Source organism: Poecile atricapillus, chromosome 1, assembly GCF_030490865.1.
Source record: "Poecile atricapillus isolate bPoeAtr1 chromosome 1, bPoeAtr1.hap1, whole genome shotgun sequence".
Lineage (NCBI taxonomy): Eukaryota > Metazoa > Chordata > Aves > Passeriformes > Paridae > Poecile > Poecile atricapillus.
In genome coordinates this window covers 178,971,660-178,984,739 of record NC_081249.1, presented here as the reverse complement: position 1 = coordinate 178,984,739, position 13,080 = coordinate 178,971,660, and the positions used below count along the sequence as shown (strand labels likewise).

General features: G+C 48.4%; 1 protein-coding gene across 3 annotated transcripts in view; it reads right to left on the bottom strand.

Moving 5' to 3' along the window:
- TXNDC16 (thioredoxin domain containing 16) overlaps nucleotides 1–13,080 on the bottom strand; it is a 38,058-nt gene that overhangs the window by 3,188 nt on the left and 21,790 nt on the right. For all 3 annotated transcript variants that reach the window (XM_058829232.1, XM_058829231.1, XM_058829233.1), the window contains exons 14-19: nucleotides 11,653–11,821; nucleotides 11,193–11,329; nucleotides 6,712–6,796; nucleotides 3,457–3,595; nucleotides 2,743–2,903; nucleotides 801–991 (exon numbers count right to left, since the gene is read on the bottom strand). In XM_058829232.1, coding sequence (XP_058685215.1) covers nucleotides 801–991; nucleotides 2,743–2,903; nucleotides 3,457–3,595; nucleotides 6,712–6,796; nucleotides 11,193–11,329; nucleotides 11,653–11,821 — 882 coding nt within the window. The remainder of the gene's footprint in view (nucleotides 1–800; nucleotides 992–2,742; nucleotides 2,904–3,456; nucleotides 3,596–6,711; nucleotides 6,797–11,192; nucleotides 11,330–11,652; nucleotides 11,822–13,080) is intronic.

The following is a 13,080-nucleotide window of genomic DNA, read 5'->3' as shown; positions in this document are numbered from 1 at the left end:
TTCCCCCCCACCCCATTCTAAGGAATACAAAATTAAAAATCTTTTCTGAAAGATCATAGAACCACAGAACAATTTGGGTTGGAAGGGACCTTAAAGATCCAAGCCCTTGGGCACTCCCAGGGGTCCAGGGGCAGCCACAGCTTCTCTGGGAATTCTATTCCATGGTCTCCCCATTCTTCCAGCCAGGAATTCCTTCCCAGTATCCCATCCATCCCTGCCCTCTGGCAGTGGGAGCCATTCCCAGTGTCCTGTCCCTCCATCCCTTGTCCCCCTGGAGGAAGGCAGATCCATTCTGGCTCCTTCCAAAGCCTCATCAGGCTGATCAAGACAGGAGAGATGCAGTGAAAAGCTTCACAGCACAAGCCAAGTCTTTATGCCCTAAAGCCCCCAGTAAAACACCAGCTTCCTCATCCTTTCCCATCCAAAAAGAAATGCAGGAAGGTGCCCAAAGAGCAGCTACTTCTTACACTGACAGCTGGGAGCTGGGAGGTTTTTTATTAGCAAGCTGTGGTTGGGAATGGGAAAACACAGCCAGATTTGGGGATTATCACAGGGAAAAGATGACAATTCCAAACTATCCACGTTTGGCTCTGAGCATTAAACAGTCCCAAAGCAAGCTTGGGAGTGTGGGCATTCTCTCCTGGCTGGACTCTTTGTACTTCTCCAGCTCTAACAAGCAGAGCTGGTTTTTCCATCATTAAATTCCAGGGCAGACAATTTATTGCATGTAGTATCTTCTCATAAACAGACCGGAGCTCACAGTGTGTGCTCGGGAACGCTGTAAACCTGTGTCCACTTACTGCTGGGAATCTCCAGTCCTGCTTGGAGCTTCTCCAGCCACGACAAGATGTTCATCTCAGTGATGGACTGCTCTGATGGGAACTTGAATACCTGGCCACCAGCATGGAGGTTGACCCAGAGGAGAACAGGCAAGGGAGGTGTGGTGGAAAAGTACGTCCTGAGGATCCCGTGTCCCACTGGAGTCTTCTTCCTGTTGGGAAGAGGAGATTTAGGATTGGCAGCACAACAGGACTGAGAGCCAAAAAACCCACCAAAGTCCTTGGGTCACATGCAGCAAAGCACAGTTTGGTGGGACTGCAGAAGCATCATCCCTGGAAGTGTTCAAAGCCAGGCTGGATGGAGCTTGGAGCAAGCTGGAATTGTGGAAGGTGTCTCTGCCCATGGAAAAACAGGATGGGCTTTGAGGTCCCTTCCAACCCAAGCCATTCCAGAATTTCTAAGCACTGTAAATGAGCTTGATGCTTAAGGAACCTGTTAGGATCCAATGGAGAGAGAGCAGACAACAGCCTGGATGTGTGAAGGAATCCTTGAGCAGGACAAACTCTGTAGGAAGGTGGGAATGTTCTCCACCTTAAGCTTTTAAGAACTGGTGGGACAAGAGTGGGACAGGTCCTGCAGCCCCCCAGGGTCCAGCCCTGCCTGCAGGGACAGCTGCCAGCTCCTTCCAGCCCAGCTGCTGCCACTGCCCCACAGCAACAGCAATTCCACAGGGATGGAAAGGCAAATTCCTCAAGTGACATGGAGAGAGTGAAAACAGGACATTGAGACAGAGGGACAGCAAACCCAAAAAGGTGCTGGGACATTCCAGCACTATTTTAAGGCTTCAGGTCTGAGCTGGCTCTTGCCCTGGGAGTGAGGGCCTCTCTCTAGGATGAGGGACTTTTGACAAGGACATGAAGTGACAGGACACAGGGAGTGGCAGAGGGTAGGGATGGATGGGATATTGGGAACTGGGAATTCTTGGCTGGGAGAGTGGGGATGCCCTGGCACAGGGTGCCCAGAGCAGCTGTGGCTGCCCCTGGATCCCTGGAAATGCCCAAGGCCAGGTTAGATGGGATATCTTGGACAGTGGAAGGTGAGATGAGATCCCTTCCACCCCAAACCACTCTGGCATCCTGGTGTGTTTTGTGGCAGTGCCATTTTGCTCTGGCACAGGAAGGTTTTTTGTGTCTCAGAGCAAAGGCAGATGTGTAGGTGGGGAAGTTCCAGGGCTCTTGTTTCTGCTGCATTACTGGCAGCCCAATCCCCTTCTCTCTGAGCACATGTGCATTTCCCCCCTCAGCTAAACTCCAGCCCACGCTGGACGGTGCTTCCCAGACTTCAAAGCACGTTATGATTAAGCCACTGAGGCTTGGGCAAAACAAACAGAGGATAAAAATTCAAAATGTAACTAAGAAGAGGAGGATTAAAAAAAAAAAATCCCCTTTCCTACAATCTTCTATTTCTTAGGTCTTGAATTAATTTTGTTGCTTGAATATTTTTTTAAGTTTCATTTATAGGGCTTCTGGTTGTGAAAACTTTCTTTCAGCAGTCAATGACCAGTCATTCCCTCTAATTGCTGATGGAAAATCACCATAAGACATTCCAGGAGGGCAAATTTCCATTTTTTTTTTTTCTTCCCACATGCAACATAAATACAAGTAACACCAGACCCAGGGTCAAGCTACGACAAGCACTAGAGAACATTTTCCTCTATTGAAAACCATTTCTGCAATCAATTAAATATTTACTAATTTTACTTTGTCAGGCAATTCTTGCAGCTGCCCAGAACACTGAGTGAACCATTGCTCAATGCTTTGCCCCCCCCACCAACTCCTGATGATTTCAGACCCAATAATCACATTACCAGCTCGTGTTCTCAGTAATTGCAGCCTCAGGGTTTTGTTTTTTTCCCCCTGCAAGGCTCAGGGCGAGTTAATGGAGAGATTTTCAAACACTCACAGGTTCAACCAGCAAGCCACAAACGCCTGCTGGGGTCTTCCTTTTGCCAGCTTCAGCATTTCTTTTCTTTCCATCTGACTGATGTTACCAGCACTGAACAGGATGAGGAAGGGCTTTCCGAGCTGCAAGTACTGGGGCAGATTTGACACGGTGATTTCTGGCTGCAGGACATCCCAAAAAAGAAACTGGGGGTTATGGGGAGGAGAAAACAGGAGAGAATTCCACTTTCTGCTCTTACATGAGGGTGCAGGGGTTAAGCAAGGCTGCAGTGTCTGTGTGGAATGTGGGGAGCTGGAAGAGGGCTGGGATTTTGGTGCACTTGGAGATGTTTTTGCCCAACCCAAGTGCACCAAGTCTGTGGGAGCAGCTGTGAGCTTGGAGATGGGGATGTGAGCAGAGCAAGGCTCCAAAAGGCACATGGAAAAAGCCCTGGGAATAGGGAACAAACCCTGTGGGAGGCCAAACCACTGCTGCAGCAGGTGAGTGACCCTGAGACCAATCTCTCAACTCCAGGGTCTCCTGCTCCAAGACCACCCAGCAAACAGCAGATTTCTGTCCAGACTCCCTGCTCCAAGTCATAAAATTTAAAAACTGACTCGGCACGATAAAAATAACGAGCGGACACGGCCGTTCTGCAGAACTCCACGCTACAGTCAGGGCTCTGCAAATGACTGCAGTGGAAAAAAAGGACATTTTGGTTTTATTTTTACTCACAAAAATGTCCAGCAGTTCATATCTGATCATCTGCACCATGTCCTGCACGCTGTGTTTGGAAAGAGCGATGCCTTCCACGCTCCGGCCTCCGCTGCGGGCGAGGAGCAGGGCAGGGGGGGACACGGAGTATTTTCGGGATCTGAAAAAGAGGGATGGGCACAGAGGGGTTGGACACACCCCAAATGTGCTGCACACAGAGCTGGCATCCTCCTGGAAATCTGTCCCATCCTTGGAAATGTTCAAGGCCAGGTTGGATGGGCTTGGAGCAACCTGGGGTAGTGGAAGTTGTCCCTGTTTGTGGCAGGGGGTGGAATGGGATGAATTTTGAGGTCCCTTCCAACCCAAACCATTCTGGGATTCTGGGATTTTATTCCTGCTTCTCTTTCATGTTTACACTTATGGTTGGGTGATGCAAACACCCACCCAGGGCTTCACTCTGCCTCCCCAGCCAAGGCAAACAGAGGGCTCACATTCCATCCAAGGGACACAACCCACAACAAAACAACCTCCAGCAGATCCAATCTTTGTCTCAGTGAACAAGCCCAGAAATGTTGGTGAAGTCCAAGCCCCACATTGGAGCAACACACACAGGCTGCACCCACCCCTTCCTGGCGGAGCAGCCAGATTATCTCTGGTTCCACAACGCCCTTCTGGTGAGAGGGTTCAAGGGATTCAAAGAAAAAGCTGAGAAAGTGGGAAAAGCAAAAATAGGAGAAGTCTGAGCAATGAAAGGGCAGGGGGGACACCAATTTTCTGGAAGTTTGAGGAACTTCAGCCCCGAGGCTCCAGATGGCACTGCCCAGAGGAAGGGTGTGACAGGGGAAATCAGCTGTCTCTGCAGGTTTTGAGGGCATGTCTGGTTTGTTTTTCAAAGGCTCCTGGCAATTTTTCAAAGGCTGTGACACCAAAAAATCCGAGAATTCCCAGGTTTGGGTTGGAAGGGACCTTAAAGCTCATCCAGCCTGGCCTTGGACACTTCCAGGGATCCAGGGGCAGCCACAGATTCTCTGGACACTTGTGCCAGGGCCTCTCCACCCTCACAGGGAAGAGCTTCTTTAGGTCATCAGTGACACAGAAAATGGAGGGAACTACAGATAATTAATTTCCATGGTGTCCAACTCTTCTGGAGGCCTCTCCCATCTTCTATCACATCATTTATCTCTCTGGGACTAATCCACTGCAAACTTCACTGTGAGCTGATGTATTTACAGTTGATTAAGTCTGCCAAGACCCCAAAAAGTATTTAATTCAGGGATTTTGAACTTAATAAACTTCTGTGAGTTTTAAAGAGATTCTTTGCCTTGGTCATGGCTCAGAGGAATGAGGACTCTTGTTCCCTGTATCTAAATTACATCACCTTGTTCAGCAGCCTTTGAAAAGCATCTGTGAGGGTGGTGAGGTGCTGGAAGAGGATTCCAGAGAAGCTGTTCCATCCCTGGAGCAGCCTGGGATAGTGGAAGTTGTCCCTGCCCATGGCAGAGGGTGGAACTGGATGGGATTTAAGATTTCTTCCAATCTAAACGATTCTGGGGTTCTATTCTGTGATTCTATAAGGAAATATCTTATATACTGCCAGAAAAATCACCAAATTCCCCAGCTGCACTTTATCCTGAAATCCCTTCTCCTCTTCCTGGTACTGTGTTGTGCTCACCACAATTTCTATTTATACAGCAGGACCATTCAGTGGGTAACACGAGTCTTGCATTTCAATCAAAACCATCTGCAAACGAATACTTGGCAGGAATCTCTGACATCCACGTGGAAATAAGTAAGGACCTCATGCAAAGCATTTCTCCCTCAATGCCTTTTTCCCCTTCATTAGGGACCAGCCCAGCAGGTGCCTGCTGAGCAAACAGCTTTGCTGACAACACCCTTTGTGTATCCTGCAGCCCTTTTTCCCTGGAAAAGGTCCACAGGATGCACAAAAGGGGAATCAGCTTTCCGTGACCAAGGAGCCACAAATATTTTCTCCTTGAGCACTGAGCTGAAGAATGGTTTTTCATTTTCTGAAGAAGGGAAGTGAGCCTGGCTCTTGCATCAGGAATTCCTGTAAGTGTTTACTTTCTGCTTACAGTTGAGAAGCCCATCAGCTACAGTAGCTTCATCCACAAATCACAGCCAAAATCCAAACTGGGCAGAAGGACTATCAATATAAACTGCACTAAATATTCCTGCTAAACAGGAGCAGGCTGCAGACTCCTGGAGCAAGAGCAGGGAGGTGAATTCGTGCATGTGTCAGCTCTGAGAGAGAGCACAGGCTTCTTCTACTGGTACCTTGAGAGATCACCCCATCCTCTGCCTTATTTTCCTTCCATCAGCTGGGCTGAAATCCTCAGGGAAGAGAAGTCTTGACTGATGCCTGGAGCAGTTTGGTTAATAGAGATGTATTCCCAAGGTGTTTGCATTTCTATTCTCCGTGCTCACCACAAAAATGCCCGTATCTCATCAGGAATGCATCACACCTCTGAGGAACTAATGAAAATAATTCCCTGCTGCACTGCAGGCTGTTAAACCCACACCTGGAAAACAGGCCAAGGACCTCCTGGGATTTTTAACTCTGCCTTGATAACTCATTCCTGATGGAAATGAGATGCCAGGGCAAGCTGGAGATTCCCCCTGGACCCAGCTGCATTTCTAAGCACTGAAGCACCTCTCACACTCCAACCCAAAGGACTTTGCCCCTTGCAGGAGGCTTGGAAGATCTCATTAACTCCCATTTGACTTGAAGTCAGGGATGCAATTCCACCAGGAATGCAGCTCCATGGCAAGACAGCATTTATTTCCCAGCCTCCAAAGCCTTTTCCAGCACCCAGACTCAATGTCCACTCCACTCCCAGCCCAAGCTTCTTTTCTGGCTGTTCTTGGCAACTGGGTGCAACCAGCAGAGCAAGGGAAGGCACTGCAGTGACTATCCGTCATTTTTTCCTCATGGAAAGGGAAAGGCAGGACTTTTTCCCCCCTCACACACTGATGGTATAGTTTTTCCAGCCTGTTTTTGATTTTCAGAAAGGTTTGTTCCTGTTTGTGGGAGGAACACAGTCACATCCATGAGGGCTGAAGGACTGAAAATATGAACAGCAGGAAGGTGACCATGAGAATCAGTGGCAGAGCCAAGGTGACAATTCCCTTTGGATGAGTCCTGATCCCACCTCCCTGCAGGAAAAAGTCACTTGTAGCTGTCACTCAGCACAGTGACACTTTCACTAAGTGCAGATCAGCTTGAATTCTTCCCAAAGGAAAAGAGAAACCACTTACAAAGCCAAGGCATCATCTTCAAAATACATCCCCATCCTTACGTGGCCACTTAGGATGTTTCCTGCCTCTTCAAAAGCTTCCCTGGCTGGAAAAAGACAAAGATACAAGAATAAACAACAGAAAGAGAAGTGCTGAGGTTTTTTTCCTGGAAACTTGATTGATGCTTGCACACATAACATCCTGCCAGAGCAGACTTTCAGGAACTAAAGCAGGATTAGAGGCTCACAAGAAATTACTGCAGCTCGGGGCTGCAGGCCATGGGAGGAGGAGCAGGCAGAGAGCAAGGATCAGGGGAAAATTCCCATTATGAGAACAGTGTTTGCTCTTCAGCCATCAGCACTGAGCCTCCAGGATCTGCAGGACACAGGCACTGCTGGAAAATGAAATGTCTTTAAGTTCTTACAGTCTGTAAGAGTTCTTGGGAACAGGAGACCAATTATAAGTCTAAACAGAAATCTTATAAATCCCAGTGACCTTTGAGAAATGATGGATGATGGCTTTACTGGAGTAGGGCTAAGAGCCTGGAGATAAACCAACCTTTCCCTCAAGTGTCTCTTGGTTTATCCAGCTCCTTCCAGCACACTGGGGCTGTTGCAGGGTAAGGAAAAACCAGGCTGGGCTCTCTTGATCACAGCTGAGACTGGGAGCACAGCTCCAAAACAAAGCTGACTGCAGAGCTGCTTTATTCCCTTATAAAAAGCCTCCAATTTCACAGAATTCCAGAATGATTTAGGTTGGAAAGGACCTTAAGCTCATCTTGTTCCACACCCTGCCATGGGTGGGGACACCTCCCATCAGACCAGGTTGCTCCAAGCCTTGTCCAGCCTGGCTGTGGTTTCAGGCAGGGCATCCATGGGAAAACCAAGTTTTGTGGGAACATGCAAGACATGGTGGGGAGCTTGTGAAATGCAGAGATCAGAGCTCCAAACAGCTGCTGCCAAAGGTGGGGTGAGAACAGGGAGGATTTCAAAACCACCACCCCCCTCCTCCTTTGAATTGAGCAACTGAAAGCAACAAAATCGGCTCTTCCGACCCAAGGAGAGGGAGAAATCTCCCTCTTTGGAGAAGCCAGAAAAAATCTTCTTCCTGAGATTTAAGGGGGTATCTCAGATGCAGCCATGATATAAATTGCTGTCACACACCAGTGACTGCTCCTCAGAATGTTCACTGTCACAGCACAGCCCAAGCTCCTGGGACCAGTGACTCAGAGCTCAGTAGATGGAGCTGCCTCACAACCGGTCACTTTTTGGTTCTTTGATTCCTGTTTTGCAGCTACACTCAAAGCTGGATTTTCCACTCTTTCCCATGTGGCCCATAAGATTTCATTTAAACTGTTTTCCTTTCTAAATGGAAGGAGTTCCTTAAGGAGTGGCTCAGTCATTATCATAGAATCTCTGAATGGTTTGGGTTGGAAATGACATTAAAGCTCAGCCAGTTCCACCCCTGCCATGGCAGGGACACCTTCCACTATCCCAGATTGTTCCAAGCCTTGTCCAACCTGGCCTTGGACACTTCCAGGGATCCAGGGGCAGCCACAGCTGCTCTGGGAACCCTATACCAGGGCTTCACCACCCTCCCAGGGAACAATATTTTCCCAATATTCCATCCATCCCTGCCCTCTGGCAGTGGGAAGCCATTCCCTGTGTCCTGTCACTCCAGGCCATCATCCAAAGCCCCTCTCCAGCTGCTACACAGAAACCATTCTTGGATGTTGCTTTCCTGTTGCTTTTCCTGTTGCTCTTCTGGTCTTTGGTTACTTGATTTTATCAGTGCTGAAAGAAAAGTTCCCATCCCAAATTCCTCCACCAAGCTTTAAATCCTCACTTGAGATAGGAGCTTGTCTTGAAGCACTGCCCTGGCTGCAGGAATTCCCTCCTAAGTCAGGACAACCTCCAGCAATACCAGGCTTATTCCTTGACTTGATGAGGTCCTCCCTGCCTATCACACTTCCAAATTTTTCCCTATTTCTGTCTGTACTAGATCCAGAGCCACACACCAGCCCATATTTCTCCAGTGACAGGTTCTTTGCTTTGTACCCAAACCCTCCCCCAAGTTCACACAGCTCCACTGCAGACAGGAAGCACTTGAAAAAAATCTATTTAAATATTTCCTAGGAAATTGGTCCCCTCCTGAAAGCATGATTTTAATTCCCTGAGGGTCCTGCTCATGCTCTGCAGCACATTCCTTGAGCTGGGATCCCAGCTGCCCTGAATTGCACAAGCACAACTTCACTGACTTGGGAACAAGAAGGAATTGAGCTGCCACATGAAGAAGGGTCCAAAATCCCTGCAGAGTTTTGGGAAGCAGGATCTGAGCCCCACCCTTTTATCCCTCTGGAAGGAGGCATTTTCTGACCATGCTCTCCAGCACAGCAGCTCTCAGTAGCATCTCTTGTGCCTTCCTCACTTGGCTTCCACTGATGCTGCCAAGCCCTGTGAGGCACCAGAGCTCAGGGATATTTATCCCTGAGGGTTTAGGACAGTTTTACTTCCCAGGATGCTCCCAGTTTCTGCATCAAACCAAATTTCTGTCCTAAAAGTTCTCTGAGTTTCCAGGAAAACACTCGTTCATTGCCCTCAAGATACATTCACCTCCTCCTAGTAAATTTTATTTAGGATTTTTCCACCAAGCCTCTTTTAGCTCAGACCCCCCAAAGGGCTTCTTAACATAGTCCTGATGCTAAGGGTTGGAAAAATCCAGGATTTTTTTTAGCAGGACATTTCATTGCCCCGTTTCAGTTCACTAGAAATGGCAATGACACAGCTCGCTGCTGCTCGGGGTTAGAGCAGCAATTCTGCCACGAGAAAACGATTGGGAATTCCAGATAAACTTGCAGGTTGGTAAGAGGAGCAATGTGGTTCTCCTGACTCCAGCCTGGTTTGATGCCAGAACAGCTGGCTCCAGGTTCCTGCTCCCTCAGGCTGTTCTGCATCACAGCTTCAGCACCCCCAGGAAAGGGGTGGAGAAGACATCCCAGATTTCATCTCCCTGTGGCTGAGTTAGCCCAGCCTGAGGATGCCATTCTGGATTGCAGATGGAATGTGTCCTGAGGGAAGAGGCAATCCTACAGGATTCACACAGAGCTGTCTGGAAGCCTCCAAGGCTCCTGTTTGCATGGAAGGAAATGAACAACTTCTCTGTAGAATCATGGAATGGTTTGGGTTGGAAGGGACCCCAAAGCCCATCCATGGGCAGGGACACCTCCCACTGTCCCAGGCTGCTCCAAGCCCTGTCCAACCTGGCCTTGGGACACTTCCAGGGATTCAGGGGCAGCCACAGCTGCTCTGGGCTGGATTAAATATTTTTTTGGGATCAGTAGGATTTCCTGCTGTATTTACCAGATTAGATCTCCAGAGGAAGGCAGAGACTTGGCTGTCACCTGGCTCAGGGAACACAACCCAAGTGTTTTCTAGTTGGTTCCAGGCATCCTGTCCTGTCCTTACCTCTTCCCTCTGGACCCTCTCACGTGAGAAAGTAGCTTGGTTTGCACTAAACCAAAGCTTAGAGGCACCAGGGAGCTTTAAAATCAAAATAATTTGGAAGTTTGATCTTAAGCAAGATCAGAAGTTCTCCTATTTTTAAGGCAGCAAATCTTAGGGGAAGCTGGCAACTGGGGAGTCTGTGGGGTTGGAAGATCTCAGCTCCCAACTGTGAGGCCCTGGCACAGGGTGCCCAGGATCCCTGGAAGTGTCCCAGGCCAGGCTGGACAGGGCTTGGAGCAGCCTGGGATAGTGGAAGGTGTCTCTGCCATGGCAAGGGATGGAACAAGATGAGCTTTAAACCAAACCAAACCATTCCATGATTGTCATTTGCCTGGTGTTCTGTCTCCAGACTGGATTTATTCCCTCTCCCTTGGTAACATTTTGCATTTCTTTGTCCACCCATTCCAAAATCCTCAAGAGGATTACATTGAGTTATTCACATTTCATTCCTTCTGATGCAGGAAACTTCCTTTAATCTTATTGCTGTTCTGTTAAAAAAAATTAAAATAAAGGTCTTGGATTGTGTGTTACAAGAACTGGGGTTGTTCCTTCTTCAGGAGAAGTCAGCAAGATCCAAGAGTGGATCTCTTTTTAAGGAAGAATATGCTGGGACATGTTGTACATGGGCTAGAGGAAGAGGCTGATGGATCTGGGCTAAACCAGAGGTTAAGAGGGAATTTAATTCCAACCTAAAACTGTTCTGAAGGGACTCATAAAGAGGACAGAGCCAAACCCTTCTGGGTAAGGGACAGGAGATACGACAGAGACAACAGGCTTGGGAAGTTTCTGCTCCCACATGGGTGCAGCAAACACAGCTGGCAGCTGAATGTCCTCTGAGCCAGGGTATGGATCTGAAATCCCACACCTGGAATCATCTGCCAGCCTCTCGCTGCAAAACTGAAAAAGGCAGTGCCAGGCAGGATGTGCTGTGAACTTCCAACAGCTGGAAGCATCCCTGTCCCACCAGGAATGAAGCTTAACCCACCATTCCCAACAAACCTTTGCTGGTGTCTGTGCTAAAAACTCCCAGGAGTGAGGTGTGGTGATGGGATGAGAGCTCAGATGGAATCTCCCCTCTTAAATATCCTTCTGCTTCATCCATGGTGGTCAGCTTCAGTGGGCAGGGAACTTGGCTCCTGTGGAAAGGCAGAGAAACAGCTTGGGCTGTTGTCTTCTCTGCTCTTGGGGTGAAGAACCAACAATCAACCTCAATCCAACAAGGCCCCATCACAATGGGACAAGTGTGACACCTCATTAGAGACAAAAATTATCATCTGGGAAGTCCCAGAGAGGTGCTGGAGCTGGTTACAGCAAAGAGAGAACAGCCTGAGCCAAACTTAAGCATTGGGATCCTCACTAAAAATAAGAAAGAATTAATTCCAGCAAAAAGACAGGGATGGTGGCAGCAGAAGGACATGGCAGATGTGCCAGTGTCACCCTGTGGGGGTTTGTCACTCACAGCAGGATGAAGCTGCTCAGCTCCTCTGTTCCCCACATGCCATCGTATGTCACCGACTGCTGTCCCTCCTTGTAAATCTTGATGGTGGGGAACTGGGTGACATTCTCCTGGGAGCAAAGGCCAGGCCAGTCCCAGCAGTTCACTCGGGACAGCAAAACCCCCAGGGTTCCTAGAGTGGAAAAGGAGTATTCAGGAATGATAGGAAAAATTAAAAACAATATTAAATTGGTTGGAAAACAGAGCTATTTATTATTATTGCCTGTATTTGTATTAATGCTGACAGAAATGCACCAAAATCCAGCCCCAAATATACAATCCCTCTGAGTACAGCCCATCTCCCTCTTGAAATCACACATTCCCTGAGACATTCACATCTGACTGGTGACTCCAAACAACACCACAAAATCTTGAGACAGCTGTCTAGGAGCTTAAAAGGCAGTAGGAAAAGATACTGGAAATACCTTAGGAATAAGGCCAAGAGAAGGAAATAATCTAGGCACTCACTTACAGGAAAGAGGGAAGATAAAGCTTGGCATGATGGAGGAGGAGGATGCAGCCAAGGTTTTTTCATTTATTAAGCTGTTCAATATTGAAAAATCTCTGTTCTACCTCAACCATGAAGCCAAATGCACCTGGACCAGTTAAAGGGAATGGAAGAAAGATGCTCCCATCCACTGCCCTGTGGGATTCTTGGGGCTGTCCTGAGAGCCAGGAGCTGGGCTTGGTGATCCTTGTGGATCCCTTCCAACTCTGGATTTTCTGTGATCCCACCCAAGCCATGAGCAGACACCTGTAGGACCTTCGGGAAGGGGTCTCACAAGCAAGGGAGTGGGAAAGGAAGAGCATTTGGGAATTACAGAGCAGTCAGTCCAACTGTGGGTCCTGGGAAATGTCCTAAGAAGGCTTTTTATGGATCTCACCAACGGAAGAGACTCAAGAGATTGGTAAGAAGGGAAGCAAATGAAAAGTTGGTTCCTTGAGTGCCCAAGGTTTGTACAACTCCAGCATTTCCTTCAGCAAAGAACCATGAAGTCACAGAGTGTTTGGGTGGGAAGGGACCTTAAAGCTCATCCAGTTCCACCCCCTGCCATGTCAGGGACACCTTCTGCCATCCCAGGTTGCTCCAAGCCCTGTCCATCCTGGCCTTGGACACTTCCAGGGACCTTTCTCTCATCTTTGGGCTGGGTGAAGCCCAGCACAGGCTGCTGCTGTTGGTCCATGGCTAAGCCTGACCTAAATCCTGACCAGTTTCACTCCCTCCCTTCCCTTGGCAGCTGCCTCAGGGGCCTGACCAAGGACACTGTGCAGCTGTCCATGCCCATGGCAGGAATGCTCTATCTCAGAAATCTTCATTCCTTCCCTAAATTTCTTTGAACAGGACTCAAAAGCTGCATGAGAAAGATGGGATAAAACCTAGAGACAAGTACA